This window comes from Pelodiscus sinensis, chromosome 6 (assembly GCF_049634645.1).
Source record: "Pelodiscus sinensis isolate JC-2024 chromosome 6, ASM4963464v1, whole genome shotgun sequence".
Taxonomy (NCBI): domain Eukaryota; kingdom Metazoa; phylum Chordata; order Testudines; family Trionychidae; genus Pelodiscus; species Pelodiscus sinensis.
The window spans coordinates 34,058,976-34,082,634 of record NC_134716.1 but is presented as its reverse complement, the minus strand read 5'-3'; the positions used below and the strand labels follow the sequence as shown (position 1 = coordinate 34,082,634).

At 41.8% G+C, this 23,659-nt stretch overlaps 1 protein-coding gene and 2 long non-coding RNA genes across 3 annotated transcripts in view; 2 read left to right on the top strand and 1 right to left on the bottom strand.

Moving 5' to 3' along the window:
- LOC142829840 (uncharacterized) overlaps positions 1–2,495 on the top strand; it is a 72,161-nt gene extending 69,666 nt beyond the window's left edge. The window contains exon 6 of the long non-coding RNA XR_012904679.1: positions 2,373–2,495. This is a non-coding gene — a long non-coding RNA (uncharacterized LOC142829840). The remainder of the gene's footprint in view (positions 1–2,372) is intronic.
- On the bottom strand, positions 1,335–8,970 carry LOC142829841 (uncharacterized). Its single transcript, XR_012904680.1, has 3 exons — positions 8,909–8,970; positions 5,789–5,836; positions 1,335–2,873 (listed from the first exon to the last, which is right to left on the bottom strand). It is a non-coding gene; the product is annotated as an uncharacterized LOC142829841 (long non-coding RNA).
- Positions 8,971–9,217: 247 nt separating this feature from the next.
- On the top strand, positions 9,218–23,002 carry ZFAND5 (zinc finger AN1-type containing 5). The gene is made up of 6 exons (XM_075931714.1): positions 9,218–9,623; positions 13,952–14,109; positions 14,540–14,648; positions 15,226–15,326; positions 20,941–21,066; positions 21,355–23,002. The coding sequence occupies exons 2-6, from the start codon at positions 13,959–13,961 to the stop codon at positions 21,501–21,503; spliced, it is 636 nt and encodes a 211-aa protein (XP_075787829.1). The 5' UTR covers positions 9,218–9,623; positions 13,952–13,958; the 3' UTR covers positions 21,504–23,002.
- Positions 23,003–23,659: the final 657 nt, after the last annotated feature.

Sequence of the window (23,659 nt, the reverse complement as noted above, 5' to 3'; positions counted from 1 at the left end):
ATGTCATTTTGTTGTGTTGAATTATGATTATTGTTATACGAGGAAGGATTATATGGTTATGTGATATATCTGCAGATATACGTATCAGACAGAAGTGGTTCATAAATGTTGTTGGTCACTTAATTTTTTTCTTTTATCCATGCCATTTATAATATTATTTATACACCCAAGAGGCAGCGCTGTTCCCATTAATGGCAGTGGTAACACCTCCATTTACTTCAATAGGAGTAAGACCTAGCACAGTAGTACAGGCAGTCCCCGACTTACGTGGATCTGACCTACGTCGGATCCGCACTTACGAACGGGGCTTTCTCGCCCCGGAGGTCGAGGTGGCGGATTGCTACCTGCGAGCTCCGGGGCGAGAAAGCCCCATTCGTAAGCTGCTCCGGTGCCCCTGGTCTGCTGGAGACCGTCTCCAGCAGACCAGGGGCACCAGGCGGGTTCCCACACTTCTGAGGCTTTGCCAGAGCAAAGCCTCAGAAGCGCGGGAACCCGCCGCTGCTGCGGCTTCGGTCCCGATGCCTGTGGTCTGCTGGGGACGGTCCCCAGCAGACCACAGGCACTGGGACTGAAGCTGCAGCAGTGGCGGGGTCCCGGGCCTCTGAGACTTTGCCAGAGCAAAGCCTCAGAGGCGCGGCACCCCGCTGCCGCTGCGGCTCTGCTCCCCGTGTCCCTGGTCTGCTGGGGGGGGGGCGCAGCTAGTGTGCTCCCCCCCCCCCAGCAGACCAGGCTTTTGTTTTGGACCCTGGGGCAGAGCAGGTGGGGCGCTGCCGATTGGTCCTGCAGCGCCGCTCTGGGCACTACTGGACCAACCCAGCAGCACCCCAGCTGCTCTGCCCCAGGTCCTGATTCAGCCGCTGCTGGTCAGTTTCAGCAGTGGCTGAATCAGGACGCCTGGGGCAGAGCAGCTGGGGTGGTCCAGTAGCGCCGAGGAGCGGTGCTACTGGAGCAACCCAGCAGCACCCCAGCTGCTCTGCCCCAGGCGTCCCCAAGTCAGCTGCTGCTGAAACTGACCAGTGCTGACTACAGGAAGCCCGAGGCAGAGTTGCTCTGCCCCAGGCTTCCTGGAATCAGCCGCTGATCAGTTTCAGCAGCAGCTGACTTGGGGACGCTTGGGGTTCTTAAGTTGAATCTGTATGTAAGTCAGAACTGGCGGTCAGTTTCAGCAGCGGCTGAATCTGAACGCCAGTTCCGACTTACATACAGATTCAACTTAAGAACAAACCTACAGTCCCTATCTTGTACGTAACCCGGGGACTGCCTGTATATTAGATTTTTGAATTCTGATGGAAAGGAAACTAGCCTCAGTCTATCAAATCATTGTTAGAGCAGGATTTTATTTGAACTTGACAAATATAGGTTGTGTGAATGAAACTCCTGAACATATGTGCTTTGTGATGAATAAACAGGGCAAAGGTCACAGCTGTTCAGCAGGGAAAAGACGACAAATGGGAGTAAACCAAACAATCTCTTATTGTTCATATCTCAGTTCCCTTTTTCCATTCATTTTGCATAATAGTTACAATTTTGAGCACTGAAAAAATATATATGTTTCATTTACCCTGAAAGTGCAGTAAAAGCAGATAAGGACAATTGAAGTTATTTCTATTATTCATTCAAACATGACTACAGATGAATGGTTCAGTGAAATAAATATGGGTTTGTGACAGAAAGAAAACATTAATAGAAATCAGGGAATGTGCTGAGGTCCTGATCTTGCACTCATTGCCATCAAAATCAAAACTCCTGTTGATTTCAATGGGAGCAGAAGCAGGTCTGCATTTCTTCTATTTGATTCATTCTTTTTTAATTTAATTGTGACCTCTTCCCTGACCAAAAAAATCAGACATTCAGGATTGTGTAACATAACTTAAGTACGCCAAAATGATTTCTGTATGTCATAATTAGATGTGTTTTTTAAAATGAAAAACCACAATTAAAAATGGTAGTTTTTTTTACGTTTTACAAGATTTGAAATTGACACTTTTTCATGTTTTCTCAAATTGTATTGAGATTTATATTAAAATCGTTATCAAAATGGTTATCAAAATATTTCATTTACTGAGAACTGAGCAATCAATAACAAAATTGTCTATAACCATTTCTCTAATAATTTAAATATTTTGACAATGATTTTGATAAAATGTTCACAATATTTTTAAAATGCCAAGTTTTTATGAATATTTTTGTTTTGCTTTTTAAATGCTGTTTTGTTGTGAAATTTTTATTTCAATCGCTTCTACTCTTAATATAACATTTGTACACAATCTAGCACAGAATGAATGTTTTAGAAGCCAAATAGATAGTTATATTGCTAGCAACTTTATATAGCTTATGCAATGTATAGTAATGTATTTTTAAATATGTTTCAGGCACAAAGTATTTTATCTGCTCCTGCCCGTGGACACAAACAGACCACGCTGAGGTACAGGCAGACCATATCTAATCCACACCAGTCTAGCACAGTTCCTGTCAGTAACAGACTGATAGGACAACTGTATTACAAGATTTAGAAAGGTGCCCAGCTATGGAGCTGCAGGCTATGAATTAATAAAACATTGTTCTACATCTAGAATTGTATAGAAACTATTTGCTATTCAAACTTATTGAGAAGCTGTGGAAGCTACCCTAGTATTCAGACTAGCTGCGGCTGTGAGCAGTATCTTCTGAAACATCAGCGGACACAGCATGGAGTATCAGAGAGCAATCCTTGGATACAGTTCATGACAACTAAGCGCAAGACAGATAGGCAAAGCAAATGGAATAAGAGGAGAGACAGAAAAGAGACTTTCCAGACTTCAGTCTTCACGGCTGAGGATGTTGGGGAGATTCCTGAATCTGCACCATCCTTTGTGGGTGATGAATCTGAGGAACTGTCCCGGATTGAAGTGTCATTAGAGGAGGTTTTGGAACAAATAGAAAAACTTAATGTTAACAAATCTCCGGGACCGGATGGCATTCATCCAAGGGTTCTAAAAGAACTTAAATGGGAAATTGCTGAGCTATTATCTGTGGTTTGTAACCTATCCTTTAAATCGTCTTCCGTACCTAATGACTGGAAGGTAGCCAACGTGACACCAATATTTAAAAAGGGCTCTAGAGGCGATCCTGGCAATTACAGACCGGTAAGTCTAACTTCAGTACCTGGCAAATTAGTCGAAACAATAGTAAAGAATAAAATTGTGAAGCATGTAGAAGAACATAATTTGTTGGACAAAAGTCAACATGGTTTCTGTAAAGGGAAATCCTGTTTTACTAATCTATTAGAGTTCTTTGAAGGGGTTAACAAACATGCAGACAAGGGGGATCCAGTAGATATAGTATACTTGGATTTTCAGAAAGCCTTTGACAAGGTCCCTCACCAAAGGCTCTTGTGTAAATTACATGGCCATGGGATAAAAGGGAAGGTCCTTTCTTGGATTGAGAACTGGCTAAAAGACAGGAAACAAAGGGTAGGAATAAATGGTAAATTTTCAGATTGGAGAGGGGTAACTAGTGGTGTACCCCAAGGGTCAGTCCTGGGACCAATCCTTTTCAACTTATTCATAAATGATCTGGAGAAAGGGGTAAGCAGTGAGGTAGTAAAGTTTGCAGATGATACCAAACTGTTTAGGATAGTCAAGACAGAAGCAGACTGTGAGGGACTCCAAGAAGATCTCACCAAACTGAGTGATTGGGCAGCAAAATGGCAAATGAAATTTAATGTGGATAAGTGTAAAGTAATGCACATCGGGAAAAATAACCCCAACTATATGTACAGTATGATGGGGGCTAATTTGGCTACGACAAATCAGGAAAGAGATCTTGGAGTTATCGTGGACAGTTCTCTGAAAACTTCCACACAGTGTGCAGCGGCGGTCAAAAAGGCAAATAGGATGCTAGGAATTATTAGGAAAGGGATAGAAAATAAGACCCAGAACATCTTACTGCCCCTGTATAAAACTATGGTACGCCCACATCTTGAATACTGTGGACAGATGTGGTCTCCTCACCTCAAAAAAGATATTTTGGCCTTGGAAAGGGTTCAGAAAAGGGCAACTAAAATGATTAGGGGTTTGGAACAGGTCCCATAGGAGGAGAGGCTAAAGAGACTGGGACTTTTCAGTTTAGAAAAGAGGAGACTGAAGGGGGATATGATAGAGGTCTATAAAATCATGAGTGGTCTGGAGAGGGCTGATAAAGAAAAGTTATTTTTTAGTTCCCATAATAGAAGAACTAGAGGACACCAAATGAAATTAATGGGTAGCAGGTTTAAAACTAATAAAAGGAAGTTCTTCTTCACACAGCGTGTTGTCATCCTGTGGAACTCCTTGCCAGAGGAGGCGGGGAAGGCTAGGACTATAATAGAGTTTAAAGAGAAGCTGGATAAATTCATGGAGGTTAGGTCCATAAAAGGCTATTAGCCAGGGGATAAAATGGTGTCCTTGGCCTCTGTTTGTCAGAGGCTGGAGAGGGATGGCAGGAGACAAATCGCTTGATCATTGTCTTCGGTCCACCCTCTCTGGGGCACCTGGTGCTGGCCACTGTCGGTAGACAGGATACTGGGCTAGATGGACCTTTGGTCTGACCCAGTACGGCCGTTCTTATGTTAGGTACCCACCAGATTCTGCAAATGAGACTGAATCCAGACAAGACTAAGTTAATAGTGGTATAGTGGAGAAACAAACCTGAAACATTGGCTGGGTGATAATGTCATCCTTAACTGAGACAATGTGTCTGCCAATTGTTGCAAAAGTCTACAAGAACAAGGACTACTCTTGGATGTTCAGATAACATCCATAGCCAAGAATACTTTTCCTTTCTGTGCCTGATGCAGAATACTGTTTCTGTCAGATGCAAACATTGCAACAATTACCCATGTTTTGACTACTAGATCATTGTAAGAGGCTATCTACCTTGAGACTGCTCCAACCCAGAAATGAGTGCAAAATGTTTGAGTGGCTTTTCACCATTATTGACCATTGCTCTGTAATCTGCACTGGCTACTGATTAGGTACCAAAGATATTTCAAGGTGTTGGGGTTGGTTGTTTTTTTTTTTGTTGGTTTTTTTTTTTTTTTTTTTGACATCTAAAGACCTAAATGGTTTAGAACCTGATTACCCAAGAGACCATCTCTCTCTCTGTATGATACTTCATAGATCTGATAGCAGAGATTTTTTAATTAGAGTGTCTTCTGCTCAAATGAGAGGGGACTGGCAACAGGATATTCTCCATGAAGCTCACTCACTCTGGACCTTACTCTATATTCATCAGCCCCCAGTTTTGTTAACCTGAATACATTGCAATGCCCATCTGCTGCCCCAGCACTGTGATATGGTGCTTTTAATAGGTTGTGGAAATTGGATAACATTATTGTCATTATCTTTAGATGATTGTGACCCAGGGAATCATCCAGAGCCAAATGGCAGAAGGCACACCATTACACAACTCACATCAGGCCTTCCTCTCTTATTGCCCCAACACACTGTTGTCATAATCTGTATCTAAAAGATGTTGTGACCTGTGAGGTATCATATGCAAACTGGTAAACACACTGGTCATTAATATAAGTGTGTTATATGTCTAGGTGGTGTATAAAAGTTAGAGATGTGCAATGAAAATACATCTTTACATGGTTTGCAATTAGTGCCTCTGCCCACTGTTCTAGACAATGGAATAGTGTCCTCCTCTGTCTCCAATATAAATTGAGCCAGGTAATAGCTCCAGAGGACAATGAGAAGTACATTCATATATAAGAAAAACAACCAAGCTTTGCAAAGGGGGGGAGAGGGGAGAGACGACTGCTTACCAATCACAGTGGGGGATAAATCTTGCTTTCTGACTCTTGAAGCAGACCCTATAGATTTTGGGAAATACAAACAAAGGCAGAAAGCATCCATCACTGGATTGACGAAAGAGAGCTTTTGCAATCTGAAAAAGACAGATCCTACAGATAAGGGAATAGAAGTCTCTGAGAACTGACTCTAGGTGAGAAAACTGTTTAGACAAAGGTAGCAAATTGATGACGTTACATTTTAGGCAATAGACAGCATGTTTTGTTTTGTTTGTAACCTATTCTCTGTTAATTACTCTTGGGGAAATTCTACACCACTGCAGGTGTGCAGAATTCACATCCACTGCAGACTTCCTTGCTTCCCCACAGAAAAATTATTTTCTGAAAGGGAAGCAGCAAGAACAGTCTTGTGCTCCTCTCCAATTGGCTGGCATTTCATTTTGGGTGGAAAGATAATTCTCTGCTGAGGGTGGGAGGAATCAAATACCTTGTTGTGGGCCAAGTTAGATCATTGGCCCATACCTCACCATTATGCAGAGAGCCCCCTCTACCAAGCCTTATCTAGAGTCCTCTTGCACCTAGAACCCCCTGCCAAGCCCCACTCTTCCTATACCTGGGTCTTCACAACCAATAGTTCTTATGCTGTGCCAGGCTCAGCTGCCAATCGTGGTTGGGCTGAGGGTGGAGAAAGAGTACACATCCCCTGAAAGGAGTGGCCAGGTCAGATCTACCCCCAGAAATCTTCCTTGGGTCCATGCACACCCCCTTGCTTCCTACCCCTATCACTCCTCAGCCACCTCGGGAGTGGTCACTGTATGGGGAACTGCTGTCAAGTCCACTCAAGCCCCATGTATCCAGTCCCTCCCAAACTCAGACTGCCCTGACAAATCCCTCACTCATCACACACCTGGTCCTACCTGTTGAGCTCCAATCCCCCACATCTGGACCCCTGGAACCTTTCCCCTATGTATCTGGACTCCTACACCCAAACCCAGACTCCCTTGCAGCTATCTCCCCCTGCCAAACCCTTCCCACATCTAGAACACTACTCCCTGCTGATACTCACCCCTTTGAAACCAGAGCCCTCTGCACCTGGAGCTTTCCTGTTGAGCCCTTTAACTAGCAGCCAGACCACCCCACACTGATCCCCCTGCACTGCAACCCATACCTGTTGAGTATACTTGATCTCATCTCACTTCCTGCACCTGAACTTCCAGTCCACTGAGCCCCCAAACAGCTGCACTTGATCTCACCCCACACCTTTCCCCTCACATTAAGCCATTCCACATTTGGACGCTGTTGGGTTGATCCTGCCTACCCACATTTGGTGCACCTGCTGTGGAGAGGCAGACCTCTGAGGTATTTTGGGGGCAAGCCAGGTACCTGCAGTCTGTGGGGGGTACAGCCCCATTGCCAAGTCTGTCCTCCAGGGAGTTGGGTTGGAGGCTGCAAAGTGATCTGCAACCTCTGTGCAACCAGAGTCCTGTGTTCCCCATGGCCAGGCTGGAGCCTTCACAGTCATTTATTGACAAAATTAGCAGAACTTTAAAATATTGTGAGCAGAATTTTTTTCATGCAGATTTCCCTCAATAGTTAATAATGTATATTAAACTGATGATGGATCCTCAGTTAAACTAATAGGCAGGGAACTTAATAAATTGTGACTACCCAGTGAGAGAAACTGGATATTGCAGGGGAGACAATAATAATTTTTGGGGAAACTCAGGATTGAAAGAGCTGTTGTTGCTACCCTTCAAGGAGAATCTAGGCTGGTGAAAGTCAGGGTAAAGCCACTGTACTGTGAGCAGGCTCCTAGTCTCAAGACTTTGAGCCAAAGCTGCACAACCCAAAAGCATCTACGGTTAAAGGGCAGGCAGTGAATGAGTCCCTAGCTGGTGTAGGTGAATCCCCAAGGATCCAGTGATATTCTTCAGTTTTTACATGGTTCTGTCTGGGTAGCTCATTTCTGTCATAGTTTATGCATTGTTGTTGAGCACCTATATGTGCTTTATAAATTGACATAAATATTTGAAAGAGTAGTACAAGTATTTTCATTAAACTAAATACAGAAAATATAAATTTCCCTTTGAGCTCTCTTGCATGTTTAATTTTATAAACTGTTTAGACTAACAGAGAAAATAGCAAAAAAAATTGTCTGTTTCTAAATGTCATGGGAATATCATTACATTTTAGCATGACATATTTTACTTTATTTTTTCTAGTAGGCCTCTATGACAGAGTATTTTAAGAATCAATTATTTTTGTATCATCAAAAATGTAATTTATTATTAAGAAGGACTAACAATCTTTCCAGCAGTTTATTACTTCATATTAAATATTTATTAGGAAAAAATTAGAAGTAATAAGCACATACATTCTGTTTCAATAATAATGAATTATAGTATAACTGAAGTTAATTTTTTACAAACTAGAACTAGAAATGCTTATTAAAACTGATCCTTGAAGCAGAGGCCTTCAACATTGCAGCACCAACTGTTACAGCTTGAACCACAGAACTAATAACAAATAGTTCTGCAGCGCCTTAGAGACTAACAAAAAATGGAGATGAACCCACTTCTTCAGATGAATGGTATAAGGGGTCCAGGGTACCCCATTCATGTGAAGAATGGGTTATACCCACAAAAGCTCATGATACCATTTCCATTTTTTGTTAGTCTCTAAGGTGCGGCAGAACTATTGGCTGTTTTTTACGTTTTTTTCAGTTACAGACTAACAAGACTACCCCTCTGAGAACCAATAACATTAGTGGCGGGTATAAGGCAGTTTTGGGGAGGGAAGAATGGGCTGCTGCTAGGTCTGCGAGCAACTCATGATGACATTAATCACTTGCTCTCTCTTCCCTACCTGGGAATTGGGATTTTGGGGAAGATGCTCCCCTGGAGAAAGAGGAAAACTGGACTGCAGCCACAAATCTACTCCTGTCCCATTCACTGTGCACACCCGGTGCCTTCATCACTCCACCCAACTGCCCCTATCGCTGACTTTGTATATGTACATAGCCCTCGCTGCCCTGATCGATGCACCCCGCCCCTCCCCCTACTGCCCCATGCCCATGCATACCCTGCTGCTCCTGCCCCATGCACACCCTGCCCCCGCCCCAGGCACTGCACACACCTCGCTCTGCTTCCCACGCCCTGCTATACACAACCCGCCTCCGTCCCGTGCACTCTGCCAACTCTGCTCCCCATCACTGCCCCCCCCCTTCCCCTTACTCTGAGCAAGGCTGACCCCGCCCCTACCCCGGGGAGGGGGGGGGGGTGACCGTGACGGTGACTATGAGATGTCTATTCCGCCACTCTGCACACGGCCCCACCGCTCTCCCAGGCCCTACAGTTCGGTGACGTCACGGGGAGCCCCGCCCCTTCCTGCCTCCGCTTCTCTTCCTCCCTCCGCCCACGCGCCACTGATTCTGGAGAGCGCGCGGCGGCGGCAGCAGCAGTAGTGTCGCTACCTCCGAGCGGCCGCTTCGCGTGCAGCCGCCCCCACCCCCCCCCCCTCCCGGAACAGCGCGCGCGGCGGCGGCCGTACAGTCCGAGCGACACCCGCGCGCCGGTTTGTGCGCGTGCAGCGGCGCTTCGGTCGGGTCCGGGGGCCTCGCGGCGCAGCAGCGCGAGTCCGGCGCGCGCGGAGCGTCAGGATCCGCTTCGCCCCCTCCCCCCCGCCCGCTCTTCTCGCGCCTGGCTCCGCGCGCCGCTGCTAGAAACAAAGGAGAGGAGCGGCGGCGGCGCGAGCTCCTCCTCGGGCCGGGACTCGCCCCGCTCGCGCCGGGACAGCCACCCGCCCCCTCCCCCCGCCGCCTTTGTCTGGACCGAGCCCCCCTCGCCAGCAGGTCAGTGGCGCCCCGCGGGCCTTTGTGTCTCCGCCGACCCCCCCCCCCCCCCTTCGCGTGGGCGGGTGGGAGGGACGGAGCTGCGGGGGGGGGGAGGGAAACGCTCGGGTCCGTGCGCCGAGTGGAAGGGCCCGTTATCTCCCCCGCCCCGCCATGGGTCGCGGGGGGCCGGCGCGCGGAGCCCTTGGCAGCCGCATCCCCGCCGCCGGGCCTGAGGCAGGCTCCGGGGTTCGCGGGCCGCGGCTGCGGGCGAGAACAAAGGGCCGGACGGGCCCCTGCTGGGAGCGGGCGGCGGGGCAGCGTGACTCAGGGATTTGAGAAGGGCCCAGGCCTGGGGCGGCGAAGGGCCCGGCGAGGAGCGAGGCACCTGGCAGCGCTCCCTGGCCTGTGGCGAGGGGCTCCTGCCGGCTAGAGGCGCCCCCTTTCCTTTTGTGTCTTTCGCCGCCTCGGCTCGACTGTGCCCTTGTCCAGCGCGAGCCATGTTCCCCGGCTGTCGGGGGGGGGGGGGCGCAACCTCCGCACCCCCTTGCTAAAGCGCCAAATTCCCGCGGTCAGGCCGGTTTCTGGGGTCTGCTTTCTGCAGAAGGATGTCAGGATAAATAAGGATTTAGGTCATCCTGCCCGTTCTGCCCCGCCACTGACGCAATTCCCATGGATTTAGTATTGATTTAGGAATAGCTTTGATTTTTCTCATCTTTTTTTCTTAAGTCAATTTTAAAACGTAAATTTATTTGGTGTTCATATTTTAATGAATAACAAAGTGCTCTTATGTGGCGTTCGTTGCTGCTTTTTGTGTTATGTTAAGCCCGCTTCTGAATTCACTGTTAATTGTATTATTGAAGGGCCCTTAAGTTTAGCTGTAATTCACATAAAAATACTTCATATATGGTCTGCAGTTGCTTATCTATAGCTATCAAGTATTTTTCTCCCCTTGTTTAACATGTGTAACTAGTAGCTATCCAGATTACTGTAATAGAATATCTAGCTGAGCTAATGCAAGTTGCAAAACATAGTTTCTTCTGTAATGGGAATTAACAGAGTTCAACTAGAATAACCAAATCTTTTAGTCAGTCTCTTCCTTCCACCTAAAAAGGAACAAACTGGTGCAGGCAAATTCTTCTGTTGAAACAATACACCCAATCCCTCCCAAAAAACAATGCTGAGTATTGTGTATGTATATGCAACAGTCATTTTTTGGGGCCTCAGATAACACTTCTGTATGTTAAAAATGGTAATGGCTGTTTTGAGATGACTAGCCCATGATGCTGCATTTTCTAAGTAGAATTTAAGAATGTCTCCCTCTCTCTTCAGAGAGGAAGCTGTAAGCATCCTGTTAATTGGATTTTATATTTCTCCATTACTGTGGGTGTATGCTTTGCTGCTTCAGTTCTGTGGGTTGTGTAGGAGTTGGCAACCTTTTGAGATATAAATAGAAGCTGATTTCAGAGGCCTCTGTTGATGAGGTTTTGTGTCTGAGCCTCTAGCTCAGCCTGTCACATTGCAGCCTTGTGACAGGCGGAAGCTAATGCATTCACCCATATGACCTAAGCTTCTGAGAAATATTAAGGAAAGCAAGCACACATGTGATACTACTATAATCTGGCTTTCTAGAGGAAAGCCATCTCTGAATGCATGAATTGAAGTGGGTGACTGCTAAATTATGAAGCCCCATCCTAGCTGGTGCCTGCTGATGTGTGTCAAGCAAAACACTCCTGTTTTAAAGGGCTTGAAACAATTAGGTTTAAGAAACCCATAGTCATTTACATTTCCCCAGTATATTAATTCAAAGGTACAAGAGTGTACTTTAGTTTCTGGTTGATACTACTGATTGATGGTATATTTATCTTTATGCTTTTCAAAGGAAATGGTTAGTCAGGTGATAACTTGGACCTGGTACAAGAAAAATGAAACAGCACAATAACAACTTGCCCTTTTAATTAGGGACACATTTCTAATACTGACATGAGCTGTGAAGGTTTTTCTATTTACATGATATCTAAAAACTATTCAGAACCTGAAAATAGGTTTTAAATAGTAAGTGCTGAAACATGCTTTACAACGTTTGTTTTTACAGAAGAGCAAATTGAGCTACTGGAGACTCATAATGGATGCTGACATCCTTAGAATTAAAAGGGACTCCATTCAAAGTCTGCACTCTTATTCTCTGAATATCTGATTTGTGAAGCCTGAAATTACAATGGGTTAGAAGAAAATATTTTCTGTATGTTTAGTTCATCTAGCAGCATTTCGTATAGTCCGCTGTCTGTATTGTGTAGCTGATTGGTTCCAACTGCATAATATAAAATAAGAAAGTTGTAAAATCATAGTTTGGTAGGAGTCTGTGGCACTTGAAAATCAAGTCTAGTCAAACGACCAGACTATCTAGATCAAGAGATGTCACAAACTACATGAGTGACCTTGGGCAAATCACTTAATTTATTTGTCACAGTCCCAGATCTGGAAAAGGAGCATGTAATTACCCTTCTCTGCCACCTTGGTATGCCTTGTCTAGCTTGTACATTTTCTAGGTCAGGGATTTTTTCTGTTGTTATAGCACTTGCTATAATAGACCCTCAGTCTCTTTTGGTGCTATATGGTGATTGATACACTACAGTAGCTGAAACTTCTCTAGAGTATCTCTAAGACCTATTGCTCATGGAAGATGCAGATCTTAATTTACAGAGTGTATGTTGGTCCATAGCAAGCACTTGTCTATTGAGTTGCTATGAACCTTAATCTAGTCTTTTCAAATACCTGTAATTAATTTGGGAAGTTATTAAAGGAGACCCTACATGCCCCAAAAAGTATATTGTTTTAAAATATCTGATCTGAGGAAGTGGGTCTGGCCCACGAAAGCTCATCATCTAATAAACCATCTTGTTAGTCTTTAAAGTGCTACATTGTCCTGCATTTTGCTTGTTTTAAAATGTTTCTACTGGCAGAGTATAACATTTTAACTTGTCCTCAGTTTGTAGTAGATAACTTAGTTATACTGTGCCAGTTAGTAGTAGTGTCCTTGGGAGCAAAGGATTCATTGTTGTAGCAAGTTTTCTACTAAACTTGCATTGCAGAGAAACCACTAGTGAAGGTGAGATTTATATTGCTAATTTTTACTCTTCATGTTATGCAGAGGATGAGAGGTTTTATTATGCAATGCCAGATATGGATACCTAGATATAAACTTGTGAGCCCGAGTACTTAGTTATGCATATGGAAATAAGTAGGTAATGTAAGTGGGTGTAGGTTAGCAGCAAAATGCATCAGTTCTTTCAAGAGATGTGCTCTAACTTGTTGCAAATGCGAGTTTTTTAAAGCACTAAAATTCATGAAATTTCAGAAATGCAAGTTGATGCTGCAAACTGTAGGTTTTGCACACATGTTGCTGCCACAGTTAAGTGTCAGCTTCCGTGCACAACAAGACAAATTTGTTTTGGAAACAACATCTGTAGTTAAATGATTGATTTCAGTATGTCCTTTTACTAGTACTGGTGGTAGACTTCCCTCATTTGGCTTCATTTGTGGAATTTCTGAATATTGAGGCTACATGTACACTGCAGCTGTAATTGACACCCAGAGATCGATGTACCATCAGTCGATTTGGCAGGTCTAGTTAAGATCAGCCAAATTAACCACAGCCCACTCTCCATTTGACTCCCTTACTCTACCCTGACAGTTGATGGGTTTTCTGTTGACATCCTTCCCTCTTTTTTCCCCTTTACTCCCCCCAGTGGCTGTAGACCCTGCAGTAACTTTGGACCAATGGTCCATTGACTAAGATACCTTAGGTTAATATAGTGCCATAGTATAGACCACCCCTGACATAATTAAAGATCCACATGTCATATAAGCAGTAAAAGCCATTTATTTGCTGTTTAGTCCACTATAGATTAATCAATTCTGGAAATTAATGTAATGTACAAAGATCTGGTGTGGCTTATCCAGCAGATTTTACTTCAGGAATAGAAAATAGCCAAAGCGCGTAACAGGTAATACATTCAGGTGTTTGTGTTTTTGTTTTTGTTTTGTTCTGATCAGTGATGAGTAAAGTGAATCTGTTCAAAAAGTTGCATTATTATTTGTACTCTTCTTACAATATGTGGTATAACAACATGTGGTATAACTGAATTTTTTTGGGTGGAGGGATTTTATAATGGCATAATATCAATGCTTTCCATTACTGCAATTTTATGTAACACAAGTAAATAATAGCCTTTGTTAAGAACTCTGACCTAATTTGTAGCAAAAAAGGATACTAATGCCCGTACCAACTGAGATTGATTTTTGATGATGTGCCAGCTTCTAATACAGTTTTCTGGTTTTTCTTACAGTACAGAGATGGCTCAGGAGACGAACCAAACCCCAGGGCCCATGCTATGTAGTACTGGATGTGGATTTTATGGGAATCCTAGAACAAATGGAATGTGCTCTGTCTGCTACAAAGAGCATCTTCAGCGACAGCAGAATAGTGGCAGAATCAGTCCAATGGGTAAACTTTTATTAGGAGAAATCTTGTCTGAGAAGATGGCAGGAATTGTAGGACAAATGTTGGAGGCAGGGACATCTGCAGTGACTGTATTGGAAACCAGCAGTAATTGGAGGGGGGGAGGGGATGGTGAAGAATGTCAAAGGAAATAATGCTTACGTGGTTGGCGAGGAATAAAACTGTTCGTACGTTCTGGACAACTATACTTGCTTCCCCGCCTCATGTCTCTGCTGAGCACTTGATCCGTATATTTAGATGATCGTTTTAGCTGTGTTTCACTGGCATGCAATTTTAAAGACACATGAAGCAATCTAATCAAATATCAAGTAATTGGGTGAGGACAGCTAAACTAATTATACAGAAGTGTTCTTCAATAGTTGATTTTTAAGTAAATGTGTAGAATATAAATAACTTTCATATTTTTGTTGCATAGGAACAGCCAGTGGTTCAAGCAGTCCTACCTCAGACTCTGCATCAGTACAGAGAGCAGATACTAATTTAAACTGTGAAGGTGCTGCTGGCAGCACATCGGATAAATTAAGGTAACTTGTAGATTAGTGTTATGAACGTACACTGAGTTACATCCATAAAACAGAGGGACTGTAATGAAAACAGTCATGGTGTAAGCATACTGATATTACCACATTAGTTTCTGAAGGAATATGTGCCTGCTGGAGAACTGTCCTCAACAAATGCTTTGAAGTTATAGTGGTAGCATTTGAGAATTCTTGTGTAAGTAGTATACAGTGCTTTAGCTTTGGAATGCTAGACATTACAAGAATACTTTCTTGACTCTTAGCTGAGTAGCAGTTGGCTTCTAGAGCAGTATTTCTCACCTCTTTTGATACCAGGAACCAGATTGCTGCCATCCTAAATTGTGTCTGGGAGATCTCTGGGACCAGTGCTGATCCACAAACGAGCTGTTGAGGGAACCCTGTTGCATAGTGAAGGAATTATTAAAAGAAAGTAATGAAAGAATTCTTTTTATAAGATGGAAGCTACCTCTAATGTTAAACCTAGTTTCAAGAACTGAGAAGTCCAAGCTCTATGCAGGTCAACACATGCGTTTAGTATAAACTTAAAACTAACTTGAATTGCTTTTCTCATTGAACGTAACAGAAATGTGCCTGTTGCTGCCTTGCCCGTTACACAGCAAATGACAGAAATGAGCATTTCAAGAGAGGAAAAAGTAACACCGAAAACAGAAACAACAGAGCCAGGTGTGCCTTCAAATTAACTATGAATACAACTAGTGCCTTAACAGAAGTTGACAGTTTGTATTTTACCTTCTCTTCCCTCACCATCATAATACTGTCAAAGAAAATTAATAAAAACCAAAGGTCGTTCTGAATATTTAAGTGTTTGTAAGGCTAAATTTGGCCTTCGGATACAAACACAATTCCCATTAGACAGGAGGGCAAGTTTGGCTCTTAAACTTTTGGTTCAAATTTGGAAATACTTAGTACACTATCTTTGTTTTAGAATTGTAAGCAAAAAGAACCAGGGTGGTAAAATTAAATGATTGAAACTTCTGTTGAAAATCTAGGAGTAGCTTTGTCTCAAATGTCTGTTGGTGTGGGCAAGAATATGGCTTCTTGTTTTCAGATGTATTAGAGAAGGAAATGTTTTTAAGTGCAGCTTTACAGAGGATAAATATTACTTGAACTTACTGGCTAAATAGTTTTAAGTATATTTTTCTTTAACAGTGACCCAGTGCTATGATTAGTCTAATGCCTGTGACACAATCGAAAGGACAGACTGATCAAATGCCTATGTGTATAATTAATCGGTTCTTGAATTGGAGTGAATTTCATAGTTTAGGTCCTTATGTTTATAATGTAAGCAGACTTAAGTTCTACTTGTGTTGGGATAGGTTGCACATACCTTAAAATGGTATTTTTACATTAAAATTGGAGCAACTCTGTGCTCTGTGAAAAGGTCTACACCAACAGCTACGAAATCCTTGAACCAATGTGTTTAAAAAAACACACATTGGTTCAAGGATTTTGTAGCTGTTGGTGCAGACTTTTTCACAGAGTACTGCTTAAATTTTAATGTAAAAATACCATCTCCTACAAGTTTGAGTAATGTGTACAATCTATAGCAGCTAACATCAATGTTGTCTCTTTCCTTTCTCCTGTTTAGTGTGGCTACTTCAAAATATTTGATTTAAATACTTTTATAAACACCAATTTTAGAAATGCTGCCACTGTTTTACAGGAAACTTTTCTGTGATACTTAAACAAAATTACCACTTTTGGAAACTGGATAAACCCAGAGGTGAAGAGTTGAAGAAACATTAAATTGAGTCGCTTATTGCTATCTGTGTGGGGTTTTTTTTTTTTGTTTTGTTTTGTTTTCTTGTTTTGAGCAGCGATAATGGCTTGTATTCATACTTAGGCTCCTGCTATTGGGGATGTAAAAAAGGTGTATCAGTAATATGGTTCTGTGACCTGGATTGATGCATACAAGTGTATATATTGTATACATCCCAAAAACATCAGTACACAGTTTAGGGAGACTTTTTATAAGTGTTTTTTTATCTTCTATAATTCAGTCTTGTGCCTTCTTTAAAAAAAAAAAAATGCATGAGGTCATACATGCGTGCCAGTGAGGAAAGAAATAGAACATGCAAAATATGGTGGCAATAGGTGACAAGTGATTTTAACTATTAACAAATTAATAGTTAACTATTAACTAATTAATTTTAACTATTAACAAGAATTTTCAGTTACCACGTTGCAGAATTTGTCTTTGAAGTTGGTAAGTTGTAAGCTTCTGGACTCCTTGGTGACAGATGACTAATTGATGTAAAAAAACCTATTATGTAAAATAGTACTCTAGTGTTTCCAATTCTAACAAGCTGCTTTGTTAGTAAATGCCTCTGGAACTTAAAACTCCAGGTTTATGGCAGTTTAAATGCAAAGGAACAAACTGCATATTGGAAGTCCGTGTAAATACAGTTTAACCTCTATAATCCGGGTTTCTAGTCTGGCAACACTGCCAGACCAGAGACTGTGGGTGCCGGGAGCAGAGCTGTGAGGCTGGCAATGACGTCCCTTGGGCTGGCAAACTCCCTCTTTTGTGATGTGCCAGATTCTGAGTGTGCCAGACCAGGGAGGTCCAACTGTACCTGGAAAACCATAGTTTATTTCCTTCTCCCACCCCTACTTTGAGATCTTTTACTGGCACTCTTCTGACACATTTGGATCTTTAAGAAAACTGCTGTCCTGTGCGTGTGGTTTTTTCTTTCAGTTCATATGCCATGAACTTCACATATGGCCACTCAACAGGTAACTTGAAGCCAGTTTTGCCAGATCATAGAATCTAGCCTCTAATTTTATTATCGTGTTCTTATATTGTGCCTGCTAAAGTGGTGTCTGAGCACTTTCCGAAGTTGAATAACTCCTGTGTAGGCTATTCATAACTTTCTTCTCTTCCATTCACCGGATTTAGGATTTCTTCTTGGAAATATTCTTATGGGGAAAACTAAATCAAGGAGGAAGGATTTGTTCATCTTAAGTCATGTCAAAATTTAGGGTCACTGCCATTCGCTGTTAAGAGAACATGAGTGGGCAGGCTTGCTGAAAAGGCTCTGGCTGCTCCCCTTCTCACTTTAATTTTGTCCTATTTGATTTTGATAGTCTACAGATATCACAGTTTGGAGAGGCCATGATCACAAAGGAAAAGGGTCTTCTGAACCAACTTGATCAAAGCCAATTTAGCATCTTGAAGATAAATACTAGAACTTTGATCCACGTGCCTTGGTCTCAGACCAAGAGAACTAATGTATGTCCTTAAACTTGTATCACATGCATTTGTGGGTGTGTACCCTGATAAAACAGTGTGGTGGTTACAAATACATGGAATATGATGACTTGGGTCAGAGTTGGAATGACAGGCGCAGTCTTCTGGCCAGCTGTACGTAAGAGTGCTTTTCTTGCTCCTGTTCCTTTGGCGGTCCAGTATCACGAGTCCAGAACAACATGCAATTTTTGTGACAGTAGGAAAGATGTCCTCTAGGGGTGTGTCTAGACTAAATTCCTCTTTCAAAAGAGGAATGCAAATGAGGAGAAATCAAATGCAAACGAAGCTCTGATTTGCGAATCTCGCACTTCATTTGCATCATCTCTTCCAATTGCTTTTTCGGAAGATATTTTTTTGGGGAGGGGGGGAAGCGGTGTAGACGCAGTTCATTTGAAAAACATCATTTTTTCGAAAGAACCCTATAAACTTTTTTAAGGAGTAACGGTTCTTTTGAAAGGGTTTTTTTGGAAGACCCCTATCTAGACTGCTTTTTTTATTGGAAAAAATCTCTTCTGAAAAAGCGATTGGAAGAGATTATGCAAATGAAGCATGAGATTTGTAAATCAGCGCTTCATTTGCATTTTCAGTTTCTCTCACTTTCATTCCTCTTTCAAAAGAGGAATTGGTCTAGATGCACCCTAGGAAAAAAAAATTGATCTTCTCGTTATTTCTCTTCAACCGCTATCACTTCAGTTTTCCCAAGATTGAACTGTCAGCTGCTCCTCTAGAAATATTCCTAAGTAGTGTAGCCATTTAATAGCTTTGGAGTGAAGATTTGAGAATCCTCTATCATAGCCTTGACAAATTATGGCACCTGGCAAGCCCAGAAACGTGTAGATCTCAGAGTTGGGGAGAGAATGGGTAACACTTTTTAAGCAGCCTATCAAGAAAGGGTAAGCAAATGGGGCTTACCTGCTTCTACATGTCCTAGTATTTCATGTAAAACTTACCTGGTAGTTCAATCTGTTTTTTGTCACATCTCTAGATTGTAAACTATTCATGGCAGGGACTGAACATGATGTTGCTTAGCATGTTTTCAGATGTCTGTAAAAGTCAAAACTGACCTTCAGAATTACTCTGAAGAGGAACTTTAAACTGTGTTTTTAAACTTTGATTAAACTTGTCTTTCAAGTAGCAGTCTTAATGCTCATAAAACTACAATTCACTTCTGAACATACAACTCAAACTTCTTAAATGAAATTAGGCTCAACTGGGACCCCTAATTTTCATGGGAGAAACTGAAAACTAGCTTTAGAATGGGTCAGTATCTATCGTACCTCTACTGTCATACTAAACTTGCTGTAATACATGAATGTCTGGGTTCAGGATAAATGTGGGCTGTTTCTCATTTCTAAATTATTATAGGAGTGCTTATATAGGAAAGTGGAGAGCACTCTTACGCAAAGGTAACTCTTCTCTGACTGAAAATAGAGCTCACAGCAGGGAACAGTGAACAATTGGTGTAGTAATTCAGAAATTCAACTGTGTTGCAGTCTTAGACCTGGCCTTGACTATACATGTTACTCTGACATGACAAATCCTTACTCCCATACAGCGTAGTTAAGCAACCTAAGTCCTTGTGTGGACATTAGTAGGTTTGTCAATTTAGCTATGGTCTCTTGGGGAGATGGATTATTTACACTGACAAGAGAATCCTTCCCCTTGCTGTAGGTAGTATCAACACTGAAGTACTACTGTCTCACCTGGCTGCTATTAGATTGGAAACCCCATATTCATCTCATTATTACAAATAGTAGTGCTTTACTCTGCATTGTGTTAATTGTGCAGTAAGTATTGTATAGATCAATGCTTTCTGTGTGGTTTTTATTTCAAATATAAAATGAGATTACAATTTAAATTGTTCAAAAACCAAGTGATCAAAATGCTCTACCTATTAGATCTCCTCTTCTCCTCCCATTTAAGGAGTAAGGAATACTAAAAAGCAAAAGTCACGTTATTTATCATGTGACCTTAAATTTTCCAGTATGCATGGATATTGAGAGTAGGCCTTATGACTACATAGTACTTACTAGGAATGTGAACAACTAATCGACTATCCAATAAGCAAATGTTTATTGGATAGTTGACCTGCTAGTCGACTAGTCACTCTCCTCCTTCCTTCTCCCCTCCCCTGGCTGCCTCTATCAGAAAAAAGTAGCGTGGGGGCTGGGAGAAGGGGGCGCTTCAAAGCGGCAGCGCCTGGGCTCCCTGCAGCATTTCAAAGCAGCAGCACTGCAATGAGCCCAGGGTCAGCTGGGGATTAAGTCTCTAGCTTTGCTTTGAAATGCCATGGGGAGCATGGGGACTGCTTGAGTTTCCTGCTGTCCCCGTGCTCCCTGCAGCGCTTTTGCCTTTGAAGTGTAGCAACAGCACTGGGGCTGTTGGTATACTTCAAAGACGGCGGCTTACTGACTAGTCAATGCAGATTGCACTGATTCTTCGATTAGCCAGTGAATCTAACTTTAACATCCCTAATACTTTGCACTTAATGGCACTTTGCATTCCTAGACTTTTCAATTTTTCATGGAAGTATATTATATAACACTTAGTTTCCATTCCCTTCATATTTTTTTTGTATCTACATGATGAAGTGGCCATATTTCTGACTTGCAGTCGTGCAGTTGATTGTACTCGTCATAGCTGTAAGTTTATAAAGGAACAGCTTAAAGACAGAAGTAGAAATATAAAATAACCTTACTCATATTGTAGATGGTACCGTGCTTTTGTGGGCACAGCCCGCTTCAGATGTATCATGAGCTTTCATGGGCACTTCATCTGCATATTCTTGATTAGTCTCTATGGTGCTGCAGGGACTACTTGGTGTTAGTTTTTTCAGCTAGACTAACGCAGTTACCCCCTGAAACTCATTATATTCTGCATATTATGAATTTTGCATAGCTTCTGGGAAAGGAATACAGTGTCTTGGGCTGTACCTAAATTCTTGAATACATGTCTGAACTATTTGAAATTAATCTGGCACTCATTTCAGTTTACATCTTTTGGTTTTCTTTTTTTCTTTTTCCATAGTGGTTACTCAACCAAGTCCATCAGTATCTCAACCCAGTACTTCTCAGAATGAAGAAAGAGCTCCTGAATTGCCCAAACCAAAGAAGAACAGATGTTTCATGTGCAGAAAGAAGGTTGGCCTTACAGGTATATGGAACGGATTTATCAATAAACAGCTTTTGTTGGCTAGCACTTCCATTTACAAGTTCTCTAGGTTGAACTTTGTATTTATTTTATAAAACTCACTTTGGATACAAACAAAACTCATTGGTATGAAACCCTGTGAAACAGCTGTTCTGAAATCCATGGAATCTTTGTTCTCCATACACTGTTCACAGAATAGTTGTAAGCATTTGGGGTATTTTGTAGTGACTAAGATTTAAAATCATAGCTTTGCTGGCGATGCAATGACACTGCTTCCTTTTGTCTGTACAGGGTTTGACTGTCGATGTGGAAACTTGTTTTGTGGACTTCACCGTTATTCTGACAAGCACAACTGCCCATATGATTACAAAGCAGAAGCTGCAGCTAAAATCAGGAAAGAAAATCCAGTTGTTGTGGCTGAAAAAATCCAGAGAATATAAACTAACCTACTTGTGAAAAGACTGACTTCGTTTTTATTTTAATATATCCTAGGAAAACATTAAAGAGCAGATGCATGGCCATTTTCTTTTGATGTTCTCCAGAGTTTTACTTTAGTCTTGTCTGTCTTATTGATATTCAGGATGTTTGGGTGTTTGTTACAGGCAGAATTGGATAGATACAGCCCTTTTAAAATGTATATGCCCTCCCCAGAATAAAATTAGATTACTTAAGACCTGCACAGGAAGATAGAAATGCACAGAGGACAAATTGTCTAGTTCGCATGTGCCAAATCTGCATGTCTGCAGCAGATCTGCCTTTTGGAAATGTAATTAAGGTATATCATCTTTGGCTAGTGTTATGTGCCTGTTTGGGGGGAAAAGCTACACCGAAAAAAAGCTGGCAGTCTACTTCTACCATAGTTAAATCTACTCCTAATTTTAATTTCCACAATTCATTTTTGAATCAGAATGTAAGCTTATGTAGGACCCACCTTTCATTGAGGAGAGTTGGTGCTATACTTAAGATATAGTTAAAGTTGCTTAATACATGCAGCAGGAAAAGTGAGAATTTCTGAGACCATGGGTGAACAGTCCTGGAAATGACTACATTAAATAGTTCAGAGTAACCAGAGCAGGTTCTCTAAGGAAATGTCCTCTTAGAAACTTCATGAACTAGCCTGCAACAAAAGGTTTGCCTGCTTTACTCTTGCATACCTAAAAATGTTGTGTAGCACAATGCTGAAAGATCTTTATTTATAAAAGAAAAAAGCTATTTTTAGATTTCACAGCAGTTCTATCAAGTAACAATATGTTTGAATATAAGTTGCAAATAATTGAGCAGTTTAATTTGTCATGTGTCTTCATGTTGAGTTCAAGAGAAATAAGAGCTTTTTTATTTCATAGTTCTTAAAAATGTAATAAGATGGCACCATTCTGCATGGAAAATCATACCCAACATGGCTGCTGTAGACTTAAGTGGTACTTGGCACCACTCTGAGGGCTGCTTTATCATTTTTAATTGTATTGGATGTAGGACTGTAGTGTTCTTGGGTGTATTGCATGGGCTGCATTATCTACAGCATTGTACAATAACTCTAGAAAAGGCAGTATACTTCACTGATGCTTGTCTGGTAATATCACTTCTGTGTTATAATGGAAGTTTTTTTGTGATGTATGAAACTTGTGTTTTTTATATAAACCAGTACAGTTTAGACTAGTGTTGTGGTAATGCCTGTTATCACCTGTAAATAGTTAACTGTGTACACAGGGCAATACTGATTTTTTTTTTTTTTTTAAATTCTATTGCAGTGTTCAGTCTTAGTTTTTACTTCACTATTAAAAGCATCAGCTTTTTTGCTTTAACTTTGTCCTTCAGTTCTGAGTTATTAGATATGCAAATGTGTACAGATAGTTCATATTTATGTATTGCACATCATGCTACCCAGCATTTATGCTATATTGTATTATGTAAATAATAAAATCATGTACAGAGGGAAATATTCCTTTTTGTTATAGTTTATTGTGTAACTGGAGGCTGTCTCATGGATGTGGGGCTGCAACTACTTAAGTATGTGAATATTTGTTTTCTATATGCCTGAAGTCTGCATAGTCTAACCCATTTGGCTTTCATTTACCAATTTTTAAGATGGCTTCTTTGAGTGGAAAGCATGGCAGATGGAATACAAACTAATTTTTCTTGATGGCCAGATAATTTCAGCAAATAACATGGCTACAGGGAAGAAGGAGAGCATTAGCTGTGAACTTCAGGCTGCTTTCTTTTTTGCTGCTTTGCCTACACCTCTATTGCCAATGGATATCTGGGACCAAATAAGTAGTATACTGTACCACACCATTCTATCCTCTGAAAGCAGGACCATTTGCAGTGGGCCCCTCCATGGGATCTGTATCTAAATGTGGATTTTTAAATATGGGGCTGTGCATAGCCCTTCCTAAGTACGACAAGGAGCAACAGGTGGGTGTGCATGGCACATGGTAACTTGTTGGAAAGCAGGAGCCTTCACCAATGGATAAAACTATTGAAACTTCACCTAATGGAAACAGAGCTGTCGTCCGTCCAGTCTACTGGCTCTGAATGTGCTTGCTTATTGTCATTGCTCAGTCATCCGACATGGAAAAAGTGCTTGTTTTGGAGTTTC

What these genes read in the sequence shown, in the direction of transcription:
- ZFAND5 (XM_075931714.1), top strand. Translation starts at nt 13,959, where the DNA reads ATGGCTCAGGAGACGAACCAAACCCCAGGGCCCATGCTATGTAGTACT. An exon ending in AGCACATCGGATAAATTAAG is followed by an intron (nt 14,649 to 15,225) that starts GTAACTTGTAGA and finishes TGAACGTAACAG; the next exon opens with AAATGTGCCTGTTGCTGCCT. An exon ending in AAAGAAGGTTGGCCTTACAG is followed by an intron (nt 21,067 to 21,354) that starts GTATATGGAACG and finishes TTGTCTGTACAG; the next exon opens with GGTTTGACTGTCGATGTGGA.